Source organism: Pyxicephalus adspersus, chromosome 2, assembly GCF_032062135.1.
Source record: "Pyxicephalus adspersus chromosome 2, UCB_Pads_2.0, whole genome shotgun sequence".
Classification (NCBI taxonomy): domain Eukaryota; kingdom Metazoa; phylum Chordata; class Amphibia; order Anura; family Pyxicephalidae; genus Pyxicephalus; species Pyxicephalus adspersus.
Window position 1 is genome coordinate 134,921,013 of NC_092859.1, and position 17,514 is coordinate 134,938,526.

The following is a 17,514-nucleotide window of genomic DNA, read 5'->3' on the forward strand; positions in this document are numbered from 1 at the left end:
TATAACTTTATACAGATTGCTGGCATGTGTAAATTATTTTATTTAGAAACTTTTATTTGTGTACCTTATCAGAACAGAATAGCAAAATGTATGGCCAACTAGGACCTCACTACACGCTCTGAATATTTGTGTTCGATTTGAAGTTTTTTTTTTTTGTTGAAGGATTGTGTTCATTCTCAATGCGTACATTAACGTGAGCCTGTAATACAAATGAATCATAATGATTTATTTACTAAATTTATGAGATTACAAATTGATAGTATAAAGTAAATATTTGTAAAGCATGGCAGTTTGTTTAAACACGCCTGGTAATTTGATGTCTTGATATATATATTTTTAAATATTTTTAGGAGCTTATTTATATGTATTTTCTTTTTTTTCACATTGGACAGTTAGAAAATTGTATTTATATTAAATACATTAGTCACTACTGAGTATGCACCTGTTTTTCTTAGGTACAAGCAGCTCAACTAAGTCAAGCTCTACTATCCCTCCTGGCCCACCTGTCTACGTGGATCTGGCATATATCCCCAATCACTGCAATAGCAAAAATACTGATATGGAGTTCTTTAAGAGAGTCCGAGCTTCATATTACGTTGTAAGTGGCAATGATGCTGCCAATGGAGAACCAAATCGAGCTGTACTGGATTCTCTTCTAGAAGGAAAGGCCCAATGGGGAGAGAACTTGCAAGTAAGTGAAACTATTGCAAAAATACTTGTCATATTTTGTCAAATTTGTTATACAGGTCTTTTAAATTACAGAATTACACGATGACTACATTAAATAAAGTGGTGGCATCATAGGGTTCATTTAAAACTCAGGAAATTCTACAACATTGACCTGCATCAATTTGAGGTGAAGAACAGATAGGTATCATTTAGGTCTTTTAAAGGGCACATATAAAAGGTGGGTATGTTAGTAGATTAAGTCATTTTACAAGAATATTATTCTAATTAGTGCCAGATACTGCAGTGGCCATAGTTTGTGCCAGGACTGGTAAACAGAATGCAGTAGAAGCAATGTATCTGTTAATATTTGTTCCAGTTTAACTTCTGTGATTGCCAGCCACAGAAAACTTTTTCAAATTTATTTCAAATGCATGTATATGAAATATGGGCTGCAGTGATTTAGGTGCTTTTTGTTATTCCTATCAAATTATTCTTTATGGCCAAAGGTAGTCTAACTTTTAAAAAAATAGGCAAACGCCAGCTGATACATTACTGCTACCCAGGGATGTTGCACTAGAACATGAGCAATACAATGGTGTATTTTTAATGTATTTGACTTTTCTTTTTAAAAAGTCTTTTGACTTTTAAACACCCATACACTGCTTTGTCTTTGAATTTGGTGTTTTAAAGCTTCCTCTCATGTCCTGCACCATTCACATTGTGAATGAATCATCATTCACAATGTCATCTACAGCTAGCACAATCTTTTTGATTCCACTTCCAAATAAAGTGAACCTGCTGCCCTTTTCTCAGTGACATTTGATCTTACAAATGTGCATTGCATATGTTGGCACCAGGGTTTGAACCTGCTGACTGCTGGTATATGTGATGTGGGTTCCCAGGAGGCTGCAAGATGACCCCATCAATAGGAAAGTATAATCATGGGAAGAGAAAGGACTATTTACATGTACAATATTTTTTAATAAATAAACCTGGTCCCTCTCCCCAGTAATTTTGTGCTTATTATACCCTGCCTCATGGGAAGCCCGATAACCCATAATCCAGGAGGTAGCATATTTCAACTACTAGATAAACCATGACCTGGAAGAATAAAAACCTTCACAGACATTACAGAATTCTAGGTCCAATTCAGACCTGTGGTCTCGCACTATGCAATTAGCTACTCCAGGGCACAAACTGCAGCACAGGTAAATGTAGTTGCATGTCCTATTCTTTGCAGTTGGTAGTTAGAAGCTAATAGCTAGAAGAAACACATTGGGCCTCATTTAATAAAGTTCCCAAAATAGGAGAAGTAAGACTGTCATGGAATAGTTAAAAAATACCTGGATTTCTATTAGCTTTTAGTTGGCAATTATTTACCCAGACTGAATCCATTCTATACTTGTTGGATCACCCAGGTTCCCATATAATAGTTTACCTTCACCAGTCTTGGAGAGCTTTAAAAAATCAGGCCCGTTGTTTCCAGGAAATATGATGCAACCGTTAGGTTGAATGGAGCGCTTGGGAGATGCATGGTTGTGCCTTACTGCAAGTCTGAAAGCGACCCAAGGTTCCAGCTATGTGCAGTGCACTGGAATTAACATTAGACATCAGCATGGAGGACAATGTCTGATGGTCACACATATGTGTTGTTCTGTATTATTCAGTGTAATGAATAGGGTCAGCATCAGAATGCACATTTAATGTTTAATAATCAAGAAGTTATATTCAATAGTTGAAACTCACACCTGTGATAGAAAGATTGATTACAAGTTGACTGATTTCACAATGCTCAGTATTTACCAATATTATTTCACTAATTGTTTTTTTTATTTCACAGGTGACATTGATTCCAACCCATGACACAGAAGTGACACGCGAATGGTACCAACAAACCCACGAGAAGCAGCAGGAGCTTAATATAATGGTGTTAGCAAGCAGCAGTACTGTAGTGATGCAAGATGAATCCTTCCCAGCATGCAAAATAGAATTCTAAAGGATCACAGCAGTCACAGTGTGTCTATGTGTATGTTGTGTCTAGGTGTGTGTCCAGTCACAGCCCAGGTCTGTACAGATCTGGATTGTAGCTGTAAAGTCCACCTTGGCAAACACTATTAACTATACATCCAGCGGCCCTTTAGCTGGTTAGGATCTGTGTTTGTAATGTAACTACCAATGTTGGATGTCTGTGACACACACAGCTTTTTTTTTTCTTGAGAAGATCATTGTAGCAAACTTATTTTGTTTGCTATACATTGCCGTTATCCGTGCATTTTTGTTAAATTTTCGTGCATTGCCAATTATCAGCAGAATGAAAGATAACATCAATATTGTATGATAACAGCAGCACAGAGTTATTTATATAGCAGCATTAATGAATAATGTCTTATTTATCCACAGTACGAACATTCAAGAGGCTTGGCTTAGGGGAGGTCAGTTATGAATACAGCATTAGATAATATAATATGATTTCTGATGGTATTTGACATTCAGTTACACTGTAGTAAAAAAGTACTGTAAATAGCTTCATGTTTATTTAACCTGTTAACCTAGAATTGCACATATGTATTTCAAACCAGAGGGAAGGTTTGGAATGTTCTCAAATATAGAACAAATCTATGGATTATTAAGGAAGACAAATTGGTTCCGTATTCTGCAACAAACCAAAGTATTTTCAGAGTCAGATTGCAGTGAGTCTGTTAGGGATATCGTTTATGCTGAGCTTTGAAACCTAGGTTATTATCTGAATCCTGGAGATAGGGTAGGGCTGTTTGGATATTTAGTTAATATAAAGCTCCTACCCTCAATGGTTGAGTATAGTAGCATAAAATGAGTTAAGATTAAATCAAAATGAGGGCCTAATCCAATCGTAGAATGTAAAACCCAAACCTATAAAATGTGATAAATTAGAATGAGAGTCCTATAGTAAAACTTTAACCCATCCTTATGTCATCCTGTATATCAGGTCCTGGCCTAGGTGCCATGTCAGAGCAGTGAAGCTGAGTCCCTACAGCAATTAGCAGCCATGTGAATAGTTTGCATGAATGTAATAGCTGGAATGAATGTTAGAGATAAGGTTTTCCCGTAGTGTCATAAACACCAAAATACCGCCATCATATTTTTTAAAGTTAAACTCAGAATGCTGAGTGAATATTTTCTTTGTCCCCACTAAACTCCCTAAATTATATTGCCCCAGGCTCCTATTATAAAAATTATCAGCTTATACTACGAGACAAATACAGATAATGCCATTTTATACAATTATCCAGGCATCAAACTTGTAATAAAAAGAACAGTTTATATTTTTCATAGCTTCCAGGAAGGATATAATCAAAATGTTTACTGGTAGTGTCAGTAGATAGGTAGTTTGACTGTAATATAAAGCAATTGAAAGCTTCAGTATTTTACTTATTTAGAATCGTGCAACTGGCTTGGCTAAAGCACATGATTTTTCTTTTTTCTCCTTTATTGTACATAACTGTGGACTGATTCAATCTTATTTAATAAGGACAAATGGTTATTGCATAGCAGACAAACAAAACGCATTTTCCAATGATCTGACTTTAAAAAAATGCAATCTTTATTTTTTCTCTTTCTCTTGCCTTATTAAATAAGTATGAATGTGTGGTTGTGGTTGTGTTGTAGCTATTGATGTGCTTTCTTGCAGTGGGGACATGTCCTAGTTATTGCCTACTAGGCAGCCCAGCTACAAAAGTGAATTTTGGGTACGTTTCAATGAACATTATTCTTGCTTATATATTCTGTATAGGTGGCAGATCTGTAACACTTATCATTACTTTTTATTTCACTGACCATGGAAGCTGCTACACACAAAACAAGTACATTTTTATAGCTTGTTAGTTTACATTTTAGATTTTGTTGGCTGCTCTAGAGAGCTACTTGCCTTACGAAACAGAACATATTTCTTTATTGCTGAACAAACCATTTATATATCAATGGGTGTATTTTGCTGTCTAATTTATATATTTATTTTTATTGTCAGAGCTAAGCTGTGTGTTATTAACTTATGGGTCTAACAGTAAGCAATGTTTATATGTTTTCTTTCTTTGTAGATCAAATTATTTGGATGCATCTTACCTTAGTATAATTGATTGAATATTGTACTGGTCTTGGCAATAAGCCAGTTGCTTAATAATAGGGATATAATTTTCTAGGCTATAAATTGTTCTTTAACAGTGATATACTGTAAACAGAAATATCCCATAGACAAGACTTAGAGAATTGTAGCTATATAACTTATCTGTGTGTAGTCATCTTACTGTTGCTTTAGTATGAAATGATATTTTAGTCAATTTTTTGCACTAGCTGTCCATACTTTAGAAACCGATATTATCCCTCGCGATTTTGCACATACGGAGTCCTTTGATAAATTTTCTTGCTTTTTACTAATTCCACGGTGACTCTTCAGTCCACTTGTGGAAGCATAAATACAGGTTGTACCATATCAATAAATGTTTTATTCCCCAAATTTTATAAGTACATATCCAAGTGAAGGATTGTCGGAGTGGTAATTTCTTGAAAGCTCAAATGCTTCTTGGCTAACAAGTGTCTGTGAAACGTTGATTGTTGAGTGACTGGCTGTGGTTATATAGTGTCATGATAGGAGTTGACTGTGCAGTAGTAATAATAAAAAGTGATTGACAGATAGGAATGGTGTTTAATGAAACTGGGGGTCAGTGTTTAGCTGTCACGGTGTATATGGCATCATAGCTACATACTGTCCCTTGTGATTAGTATACTGTATGTGTAAGGACCTGTAGGCTAAGACCCAACAAACCAAAAGAATGACCGAAAATGCCCAAAGTATAGCTACTAGAATTAAATGCCTTGTTCATATTTTAAATGGATTTAGCTATTGGTCAAGAAGGTGATCAGATGTCTTTTCTGAAATGTATTTTCCATTGTCCATTATTTTGTTACTTTTGCTAGTCCCCGTCTTTTTACGTGCTTAGTTAAAGAAATAAATGCACATTGTATCAGCACTACATTGTACTGGAATGGTATGCTTGATTTATTTAATGAATCTAAAAAATGCATGCGTTGTATTCTCTGCACATGGCTGTTAGATTCGTTTAAACTTGTGTATGCGTTTCATTTTTCTTAATGTGGATGTTCGACCTACAAGCCCCACCTACTTGCTGCAATGCTCGTGGCTCTAAGCCAATTACATAGGTGCCTGGATGCCTAGCGCACTCATCTGATGACGACCCAAAAGGAACACGCTAGCGCACAGCCACTTCCTTTGATCACATCCATACGAGTGTCTAGGCAGTATAGATAATGCACTAAAACGAAATGAGCTATGAATGTTTCTATTACTTCTAAACTTGAAAGCTTAAACAAATATAGACCAAGAAACAGGATAAACGTTGTCACTAAGTACCTGCCTTGCACATGACAATAGTGAATGGAAACACTTAAACACAGCAATGATGTTATAAAGAAGAATGTACAACAGACCTCTTTTTCCCTATGTATACCGGTATTGTGCATTGAGAAGTTTGATTTATGTGATCCCCCTCCAAATAGCTGACCAATAACAAGAATAGTAAATCTACAACAGACTACCAAATAGAGCTTTTAGTTGCTGCCTTTTGATGCATATTAGTAGTTTTGTAGCACTAAAGTAGAAGGGTCAAACCTAGGTTGTCCAGCTATTACTAAATTGTTGTCTAACCTGACAATAGCTATGGGCCCGGTGTGTAGGGGAACCCTGCACAAAGGGGACAACACAAAGTCAACCAAGGTCAGTCGAATGCCTCCGCCCTCCGTTCTGAACCAGAAAAAATGGGCAGAGATTGTAACCTTTATGAGCTGTATTCACTAACATGTATCACAAACAAATGCAGAATCTCTGTAAAACCATTACTATCATTACAACGTAACATATAGGCGATATATAAATATAGAAACATTTTAAATCAGCTGTTGCTTGTTTCTGCATGTGGACTACAATGAGTTATACCCCTGTATGTAATAGGTGATACAAAAGAATAAATAACTATTTTACAAAATATATAAAAAAGTGAACATGTCTTAATTGTATTGAAAATTGCAACCTGTATTCCTGATAGCTTCTTTCTACGTTGATGTTGTATAAATAAGATCCCAACTTTTTCATTCTTTTCCTTTAATGTTCCGCAGAGTTACTAAGAAACTTGTTTCCCCAGAAGGATTTTTTTTTAATTTCTTCTTCTTCTGTTCTTTAATGTCCCTTTTTCTGTGTGCAATATTCTGTCATTTTGAATTTCTGTAAATGGAAAACGCCTGAAACTCTAACAATAAAATGACATGAATAGGTCTATCAATCTTTTTGCCTTTATTTTATATTATTGAATGTCAATGTATTTGTCTTTTAGCCATTCTATACTTAAAGATGAGATTTATCCTGCTTATAGTTTACCTTCTCTAGTTCCTCCTTTCCTGGTCATCAACATGCTGATGAAATTGTTGAGGAAAACCTCTACATGTTCATTACATACCTTATAATAAAATGATCATGGCTGATAGAAAGATTCAGCAGGGTACTGTACATAGATAGTTTCTTGACAATGTCAAACCCCCCTGCCCTAATACACTTCCCAAGAGCCCTCAGTCTAATTGAAATGGGCTGAGTTTTTGGGCTGTATACATAAAGACTTTTCTATGGGATGTCCACCTGAGATACTAAGCCTTCATGAAGAAGAAAGAGCTGAAATCCCTTGACCTAAAATACAAGGGGCTGATTTATTCAAGCACTCCAAAGATGGAGAATATACACTTTCATCAGTAAAACTAGGTGATCCAGCAAACCTGAAATGTATTGCTTAAAAGTAATTTGCTATTTGTTAGAAAATGTTTTCAGTCCTGAACCAGTTCCATTCCAGGTTTGATGGATCACTCAGCTTCACTGATGAAAATGTATCTTCTCCAGCTTTGAAGAGCTTTTATAAATCAGGCCCAAAGGAGAGTCGGGCTGGGAAGGAAATGGTTGGATGATGCTGACATCCTCCAGTACGAAAACAAAGTGGGCTCTGTCTGACTTGCAGTTTTCAGAATAAGCTATATCAGTACAGAAGAGAAGGATAAGAGTCTGTCCAACTTCAGTGGGCTGGAGTTCAGTTTTAAAGCACTTACACAGGTAATTACTTTTAATGGTTTTAAAAAACTGTAAACTCATTACTAAGCCTTCATAATAGACAAAATTTTTACAAGTTATTAAATCTTATCCTAGTTTAAATCATATTTACTAGTGTGCTCTGGGAATGTGCATGTTGAATCTTATTTGGGGTCACAAATGTGAGCTGCATGATATTAAGCATAAACCCAGCAGAGAATCTTAGCTGTGTGACTAGATTGTCTGTGGGGGCCTGTGCTGGATATCAGGTGTGTATAGCACTGGAGCTGTTTTTGTTTGGAATTGTGGGGGTTTTCAGGGTAGAACTGGGGAAGGAATGTTAAGCTTTCGTGAATGGTGTTCCCAACCTGCAAAAGGGCCGTGGTAGTGGATGCTAGACCCAGAAACATTCAATAAAATCCTTTCATTAGCTAGCAATTGATTGATTAAGACTCATCATGATAACTATGAATAATAAAGCAAGTGTACCCTTCTCTTTAACCAGTTTCAGCTAATCCTAGAAAGCAGCTGCTAAACTTTATAGTTTGTAAATGTAATTACGTATTCAATTTCCATTACATTTATCTTAATTCACAATGAAAAATATAAAGTAATGAATTTATTTACAAACTATTTAAGATAGAGCTACTACCTGAAAATGTTGGATTTGTGCTGATTCCCAACCAAAGTCCATTCTGATAGTTCAGAAGACCTTATGGAGTTTTAATAGCTGGCATTAAAATATTTAATTCATGTGCTCCATATTTTATGTTAAAGAATGAATTATGAGGCTCATATCCTGTGTATTATCATTGCTGAATGCGTTAAAGTAACAAAGTGTTCTATTCAAGGCATGACCTGCATAGTGCTGGCATTCCAGGACTGCAGTCTGACTCCCTCTGTTGTAATGCAGTTCTGTTGATTTCTAGATTCTTTGGATGTTCAGAACAGAGTAGGAGGACATAACAGAAAAAAAAATCTACATTACATCATTGACCCAGTAAAGACATTTGCAATGTGTCAGCTAAAAATAAATTACCCATAATGGGATTAGATTAAAGCAAGTTGTATTTTAGAACATACAGAGAAATCCTAAACAGCGTATGCAAATTAATACTACATTTTACTAGCAGTTTTGCATGGTAAGTATGAGCCTAGGGACTGTCTGTGACAATCACCAATGTTGCCACCAGTATGTCAGGGACCAGGGTACAGAGGGTCAAAGATGAGGGAGGCCAGCCAACATGCTCTGCTTTTAACCCCTTTTTAGTTCCTGTTGCTGCTTTTGCTTTACCAGTTTTATTTTTCTGTACCATTTATGAACTTTTTGTTTTTTTCGTTTAATAAAATTATTAAACAGTCTGTTTAGCTATATCTCTGATGTTATATAAAGAAATATTATAACCAAGTTTTTCTGATGCTATCTTTGCCAATATATTACGCAGTGCTGTACATTAAATAGGGGTTGCAATTGACAGACTGAGCATAACACAATAGGAGGGGAGATATGGAGTGGGGGGGAAGTAGTGAGGATTGTAGGAGACAGAAGACAGTTAGTCAGGTTTAAAAAGATGGGGTTTGAGTGCTCTTTTAAATGAGCAGAAAGTAGGAGCACGGTAAATAAGGGATTAGTTGGTTCCCCAGTGATGGCCATCTCAATCTGCTGATACTTAGATTGTTTCTTGTCCAGGATGAGGCTGGGAAAAAAAAATTCACACCGACCAGAACTGGACCATTGGAGGGAAGAGGAGAACACCTGCTTCTGGGAAATTGAGGGAAAAATTTAAAGTGCTTTTGAATACCCCACTAGACAGAACATTTACACCTTGCCCCATTTGTGAGGGTTGTTTGCCATTTCAGCACAGTTCAGCTTTTAACCAGTTGTCTGATTGCCATTATTCCACAACCATAAAGTCCTGCACAGGAGAAATGTTTTCTCATGCTGAGGTAAGTGTTCCTTCTGGGAGAACTGAGCAAATTAAAATGTCTCTTGGACACACTTTACAAAGCACAAAGTATTATTTTTTTAAGTATGATTTTTTTGCCCTCTTCTGTTGAGATTCCAGAAGTCAGCATGGAAGAAACAAAACTTGAATTTTAAATATTTATACTTCTTCACCAATCACTGATGAGTTTATTTATTGGTCTGGGTGTGAAGGTGATAAATGCTTAGAAACAACCTTCTAGAGAGTTATATTAGTCTAGGACACTGCCCAAAAAATCTGTCCCCTGTATTCTATACTAATGGGGCCCCTGGAAATGGTCTGCTGGAAGCCAGTTGACTTCCTAAAGTTACTCTCCAAGACTACCTTCTGGAGATGAATAGAGCAAAAACAGGCAGATATTTGCACTGTGGGATATCTGGATACAGCTTTCTCTCCAGCAGATGCTTAGAAGTGCAAGCAGCACCGTAGTTACTTCACTAAACTCAAACAGAGCCTTGGATCCATCCTGCAAATCTACACGGTACACAGGAAGTGGACTGCTATTTTTCAAGACTAATTTAAGATATATTATAAATATTCATGGTACTGCTTGGACACACACAATTGACATTTCCAGGTAGTGACTATAAGATGACAAATGTTTAATGTTCATGTTGAGTTCAAGTCCACCAAAAAGTAAATATAAACCCCACTTTCTGCCTCCATGCATGCACCTCATTGATGTCTGCATCGCATTTCCCAGGCAGGAGATTACTGATAACAGCAGTTCACCAAGCCTGTGTAATGTGTATTAAAAACATCTCTATCAGAAGCTCGTGTGACAGCAAAGACATGGACAACGCGTTCTCATCCTATAATAAGAATCTCTTGACAAAGGGCCTTTTATGTGAATGAGAGATGAAGAAATAAAGCTATTCAAAAGTAATGTTGCAATTATGTCAGTTTGTTAAAATGTTTTATGAGATTTTAGTATTTGGGGTTTTGTATAAAGAAAATGAAAACTAAGCTCATATATACAATTATATAATTTGTACTTCAGAGTTTTTTTTTTGGGGGATAAATAAATTGGCTGACATTGAAAGAAATCCCAACCACTAAAATACTTAGACATATATTGCCTCACAACAGAGCAATGAATAAATAAAAACACCAAAGCTACTTTATGGTGGAAAGATCAAAGCAGAAGAATTCTTGGAACAAATCAAAATTTTCCAGAATACCAGCAAATAAACAGTTTTTTATAAATAAAACTGTGCCAATCACAGATCAATAAACATCCAATGATCATCTATTGAGAATCACATCTCCTCAGTAAGACCGGAGAGAATTACTATTCGAAATTCTTTCCTAGTCAAGTGTGATCTTGGTCACATGCCAACATCTACGTGCCATTATTATGAAAAACTGAAATTATTACAAGAAATTGAATCAGGAATTGGGAAAGAATGGAACAGCCACAGGCTTCTTCTGCGGCGATCCTATTAAAATCAGGCTAATCTCTGCAAAATCTTAGACCTGGCACAATCTCCTGAAAGGTCATAAACTCATTTAGCCAAAACATTTGCTCTACTGAGCTTCTGTGAAATATAATCACCATTGGCTGAGATGGTGGGGCTCAGTTACTAGGGCTGATTTATCACGAGAATGCACGTAAGCTGGACACGGCGCATTAACGCGAGCCAGGGTTTGCTAGTGCACTCGCCTGCTGGCTTACAGCATTGATGATTGGGGGGTCGAGAATTCTCCAATTAAGGTGATTTGTTTTCAGCTGCGCGATTGAGGTGGTTCTGTTAAGCTCTATCAATGGTGATGTCATAGCAATCAATTAGCGCACAATAGCGTCCATTACAGACCAATTTGAATCTTTAGTGCTTGATTTTTTTTTTTTGGAAGTGCTACATTTTTATGTTACATTATACTAATTCAGAAAATTGCCTAATTTATAGTTAGATTGGCTGCAATTGTTTTTTTTTATAAACTTTATTTAGAAAACAGGTTGACATTGCAAAATATAATACAAAATAAAGTAGTGCGGCACACACCTTACAGAAAGGGTATTATATACACAGAGCAAAAAGGTAATAATACATTTTCACGGACATCCAGCCATCAGCAATAACAATAACAAAACAAGGAAATACTTTCCCCATATTCTTGTCCAGAATGTATGTATACAACTGCAGTGTGTCATGTCTAACTGTTTCAATAAACAACAATTTGCTCTTATTTTTTTTTGTATATATCAATGGGAAAGGTTCAGGTACAAGTATGGGCTCGGGTAAGGGATTGGGATGGGGAAGGGTTTTCCGATCATGGAAACAGTGTGGATAATCAGTGTAGCTACCATGGCAAAAACAAAATTGTGGACACCTTTACCTCATATATGACTGAAAGAAAGTAAACCCAAGGAAACTTAAGATTATACCATGTAGAATGGCGATGACGGTGCAGAATTTGGTGCATATCCTGTGGATCAATTGGGGAGTCTATAAAGTCAAACCATTTATCAAAAAAATTGGTTACAATAGAATCGTCTGTCTCATTTGCCTCCACAAGATCCCAAAGAATAAAGTTCTCATGAAAGTTAACACAGTATCCAAACTAGGTGGTTGAGCGTTTATTCACTGAACATTATTGTACGTCGGGCTGCCAGTAGACATAGTGAAATCCAATTACGTGTCCCTTTTGACAATGGTGTACCATATGCCTCACTGCACCCGAATAAACAAAGCAGTGGCTCCAGGGGAATTACCGCTTTTGTTACCTTAGTAACATAAAGAAGTATTATCCCAAAACTTTTTCATCAACTCACAGTCCCAAAAACAGTGTTTAGGAGCAGCTGAAACAACTCTACGTTTCTGGCATTGTTTACTTCTAACTGGATGTGCATTTGGAGACAGAGCTGTGGGTCGATATATTTTTTAAGCCCTATTGAGAATCTTAAACTGTGTTTCCCTCTAAATTTCATTAGGTGTAGTTTTACGGACCTCTAGATAACCTTGAACAATTTGGTCAGGTAATTCTGGGATATGGAAGTCTTTCTGTCAACCACAGATATTGGAGTCTGCGAACATGGACCTCCCGTGCAGTCAAACCGAATTTTCGTTGTAAGATTTGTATAGTAATCGGTCCCTGAGGGATCGCACGGAAGAAATCGCCCACCGTTATTTTACCTTTTTCTGCAGGTTTGAATGCCATATTCGACCTTGGCCCACTATATATGGGCCTAATCACCTCAGCTTGGTATTGGAAGGACATAAAGGTGGATTCCTCCTTTAACCAGAGGCAATATCATCTATGAATGTTGCTTTAAGCCAAACCCCATGACATCAGAAATCATAGGAACAAATAGGCAATCTTTTCAATTTGAAGCATGTTAAGCAATATGCCAAAAAAAGAAAATATTAGGTGATTTAAAAATATGCTTATTTCCAAGCTAATTTATATATGTTTGAAACATTTGAACATATCATTAGCCATTTGAAAGAATGATTTGTTAGGGAAAAATTTACTTTTAATGCAAGCTCCCTAGTGTCAAGCTGCCGGAGATGTGCACCTCGAAGCCCCTGATCATTTCAGTTGATAAATGTCGAGAAAAAACGCCAACGTATTCTCGACGACTGAAAATTGATAAATAGTTTAGAGGGGTCCGATGTCGGATCGTGAATACATGTGCGTGCGAACTTCCAAATTTTGCTTGATGTATCCAGCCCACTAAATGAGTTTAGACTGTTCACTAGGAAAAGTGGAATATTACTATTAGGGAAAGTTAACTTGGTGACTATGAATGTGAAAATGGTGACAACTACAGAGTTAAGTATTGTTTAACACTTTTTTATTTGCAATAACTACATTTTTAGGACAATATTTCCTGGGTTTTACTCCCACTTCTTCTCTTGTCTAAGCAGTCCTGGCACACAAAGGCTTAGCAGAATGTCAAAAGATCTGTAAAGACAACAATCTCTACTAGAAAAAAAGGCAAAAAACATTCGATAAAATGTGTGACAGGTAATCAGGTAACTGGACTTTGGGATAGGATTGGGGAGAAGTGGGGTTAGGACCTTGGAAAGCTTGCCCTGAAAATTAAACTGTTATTGCAAATAAAAAAGTATTATAAAAAGTATGCAACTCTGTGAATTTTGTAAGTTTACAATCACTAAACCTGCATGACTCATCTGTCTGTGTTCCATCGCAGGGTGCTGCCATGTTTCTTTCTTCTTTTTTCCAGACATGAACTTCAGCCATCTTGATTGGCTATGCCAGGAAGACTTTACTGCATGGGAGTTTATCCATTTCTGGAACAGGCAAGGGAATCCGGGATTGCCAAGTTTCTCTGGCAACCCAAGCTGGCACTGCACATGCGCAGCTCCTTTTTTTCTCCTTTTTTGCCAGCACAATCAGGCCGGTAAGAAGGGTTATTGCAGAAGGTACATGCCCTTTAACAAAAAATATGGATAAAGAATTACAAAGAATACTTAGTCATGTACTAGGACACTAAAAAACATGATTTTTTTCTTGCACATAATTGGACTGCTAAGGTTAGCACAGCCCTACCTTATTCACTAGGGTAACTACAGAGCAATAATTAATTTTGCCAAGTTAATAAACTAAACCTCTTTAGTTAATCACCCCCAATGAATTATATCCTCTGTACTTTCTCTGCCTTCCCTAAACCTTCCCTCTGCAGGCTGTGAAAGCCTTCTCTTCTTCCTGAATTTTTCTGGTGACATCTCACTCAGCCTAGGTCCTCTGTACAGCCTCATTCTTCCTTTTTTCTCAAATACCCCCACTGCATGTAACATTTTACCCACCTCACATAATGTATAATTATTCATACCCTTTCACATGTGGTCTATGGATTGCCAGATCTGTCTGTGACAAAGTAATTTCTTATCTAAATATCTGGATATCCTTTTTCTTACTGAAACCTGGTTTTCTCCCTTTGAGTCCACATTTGCTTCTGCTTTCTCCTATGAGTCCTGCACTTCACACATACTCTCAGACCCACCAACAAGTCAGGATGTGGTGTGGGTTTTATTCCCTTCCCATAATACATCTACCACATCATTACTACTCCACTCTTTACCATCATCTCTTCTTATGGTGGATGCCATCCGTCTTTTTGTCCCATCCCCTTATGGTTGCTCCCTCGCCCAATTTCAGGGCAACTTTCTTTAATAGCTTCCACACGTTGTCCACCCTAAGTCTTGGTGACTTAAACATAGCAAAAGGTGACCTTAGCACCTCTCTTCCTTAGCTATGACCAGCTTTTTGGGTCTAACCCAAATCATAAACTGCCCTACACATCTTTATTGAACTTTGTACCCTAACCCAACAAAATAATTCAACATGTCTAGTTTATTATAAAAGCCTTCATACCTTTACCTATCTACATCTCTCCTTCCTCACCTAGACCATGGTGATGGCAGAGGAACCTCTGTAACTCATTTTCAGACTACCTTGCTTCACCCATCCCATTCCCTTTAATCTCACATCTCCAGACCAGTCTGGCTTCCAATATACTGTCAGTTCTAATCAAGTTTGTGCAGCTGAACTGAAGTGGAGGAACTCTGACCCCCAGTGCCCACCTCTTTGTACTTACTTACCTATCTTCCTCTGTCTCTTTCTTAACCTTCACTAATTAGCCTGTGTTCCTTTTTCCCTATCTATTGTAAATTATTCTTCTATAGCTCTTAGACTGTAAGCTTGATTGGGCTGGGCCTTCTTATTCCCATTTCACGATTTGTACTTATATGTGGAGGTTTATCATCTGTGGCCCTTGTACAGCTTTGTCTGTTATGTTGGCTCTAATATTAATATAAATAATAATAATAATAGCAATAGCATAATGGAACTAAGACCTCACTACATGTTCTGGACAGGCAGAAGACAAAGCCCACAATGGCACAGGGGGCATGAATGTGGGTTCATTAAGCAGCAGGCAATACAAATCCTACTAATAAAGCTGAAAGGGGTGGTTGAAGGGTTTGCTCACCAAGGATGCTAAACTCTAGGCAGATATAAAAAAAACAAATTAATTCAGCTCTGTTAATCATGAATACATAATTAGATGTATTTTAAAACACAAGCAGTGTAAGTAGATGAATTTGACTTGTTATCAGGTTCTTGCAGTCTCACGTGGAGCCTGTACAACAGATGGGGGAGGGGTGGAGAACCAGAACAAGGATCCAGCCAGTAAATCAACTGCAGTGCAAGAAGGCAGCAAAAGGAAATAGATAAGTTTATTGGCATACTGCTTTTTATTTCACTGTTGTCACAAGGTACAGGTAGGGTTCTGCAAAGTGAAACTGCAGCATAAGGAGATAAGGTCTCCTCCCAGGACCACACTCTAGGCCAGTGTTTCTCAACCAGGGTTCAGAAGAATCCTAGGATTCCTTCAGTGGTTGCCAATAGTCCCTTGATAAATGAGCACTTCTTGGTTCTCCGGTCAGTTTACCTGACACTAATATTGTTTTTGGCTATCTGTATGGGTGACATGCTTCCAACTGACAATAAAATTATTGTACTTTGAGTTGTGAATATAGTAATTATAGTGGAGAGTGCCCTGATAACCTGAAAGTTATTTCAATGTGTTCCCCATGTTAAAACAGTTGAGAAACACTGCTCTAGGCAGTGATCCAAACCAGTCTGCTTTCTCTGTCATTGACTACTCATAAAGCACCCCAAACGAGGAAGGAAATGGTATTTATCAAGACTGTGAAGCTGCAAAAGGGCCCCTTGGGAAAACGAAGTCCATTTTTACTAGATGTCAGCCAAATGGACCTGATGGACCCCTGCAGCTGTTAAATAGGCTAATGAATAATTAGGACAAATGGAGATGAATGGGGTAAAAAGGGTGTTGCACAGACCCCCAATCCACTAATTAATGATAAATAAATAGTTAAAAACAAATATGCAGAAAGTGTATAAGTAGAGAATGGGTACCTACTATGAACCCCAAATGGGCTTGATTTAGGTCATATGGGATGCAGCTTATTGTTCCACTGGCCATGCCTTACACTTCAGTGATTGCCTGTTATTCCCCTCCACTCCCCTCTCATTATGAAAGTTTTATCTTTAGTCTATGTAGGTGTTGAGTTTATGTGCTAGCCTAACCCTGGTCTTCTCTTGAGCCTTTGATAAGTTTGTTGCAGAGACTCAGTCCATGACCAAACAGGGCTAGCAAAGGAAGACTTTACATCAAAGTCAAAGCAAGCAGAAATATACAAACACAAAAAGGGAAAAAGAATGAAAAGGGACTTTTAAGGCATTGAATCACAATAAATTTTCACTAATAAATGCGATAGTACAAATATAAATAATTTCTTGTATAAAAAAAAACAAAATTTACAAAACCAATACAATAGTTAAAAACAAATTGCAGATGAAGCAATCTCAATTAACGTTCTCAATTGTTGTTCAACGCGTTTTATAGAAAAAGTCCACTTCATCAGGAACTAACTTGAGATCTATAAGTTACATATGCAGATATGTTTCAAAATCAAATTTAAATATGCAAATCCAATGAAACGTCAAAAAATAACATAATTTACCATGAACATGTTACTTACAAAAATCACAAACAATCCATGCAGGAAAGGCAATCCCCTCAAAAAGACATATATAGAAAAGTAATTACCTAATTTCCACGGAGTTGTGTATCCAATGGTAACCATTTCAATAATTGCTAAAGTTGAATAATAAAACTGAGAGAAAGGGACATGACGCTTTATCAATATCAGACTTCTAATAGTTAAAAAGTAAAGAATTATTGGCACACAA

General features: G+C 37.0%; 1 protein-coding gene across 1 annotated transcript in view; it reads left to right on the forward strand.

The window, feature by feature from the left end:
• The window catches only part of MAP1A (microtubule associated protein 1A), a 91,937-nt gene extending 84,945 nt beyond the window's left edge, over positions 1-6,992 (forward strand). The window contains exons 6-7 of the mRNA XM_072402484.1: positions 456-691; positions 2,510-6,992. Of these exons, the coding sequence (XP_072258585.1) occupies positions 456-691; positions 2,510-2,665 (392 nt within the window). The 3' untranslated portion in view covers positions 2,666-6,992. The remainder of the gene's footprint in view (positions 1-455; positions 692-2,509) is intronic.
• Positions 6,993-17,514: the final 10,522 nt, after the last annotated feature.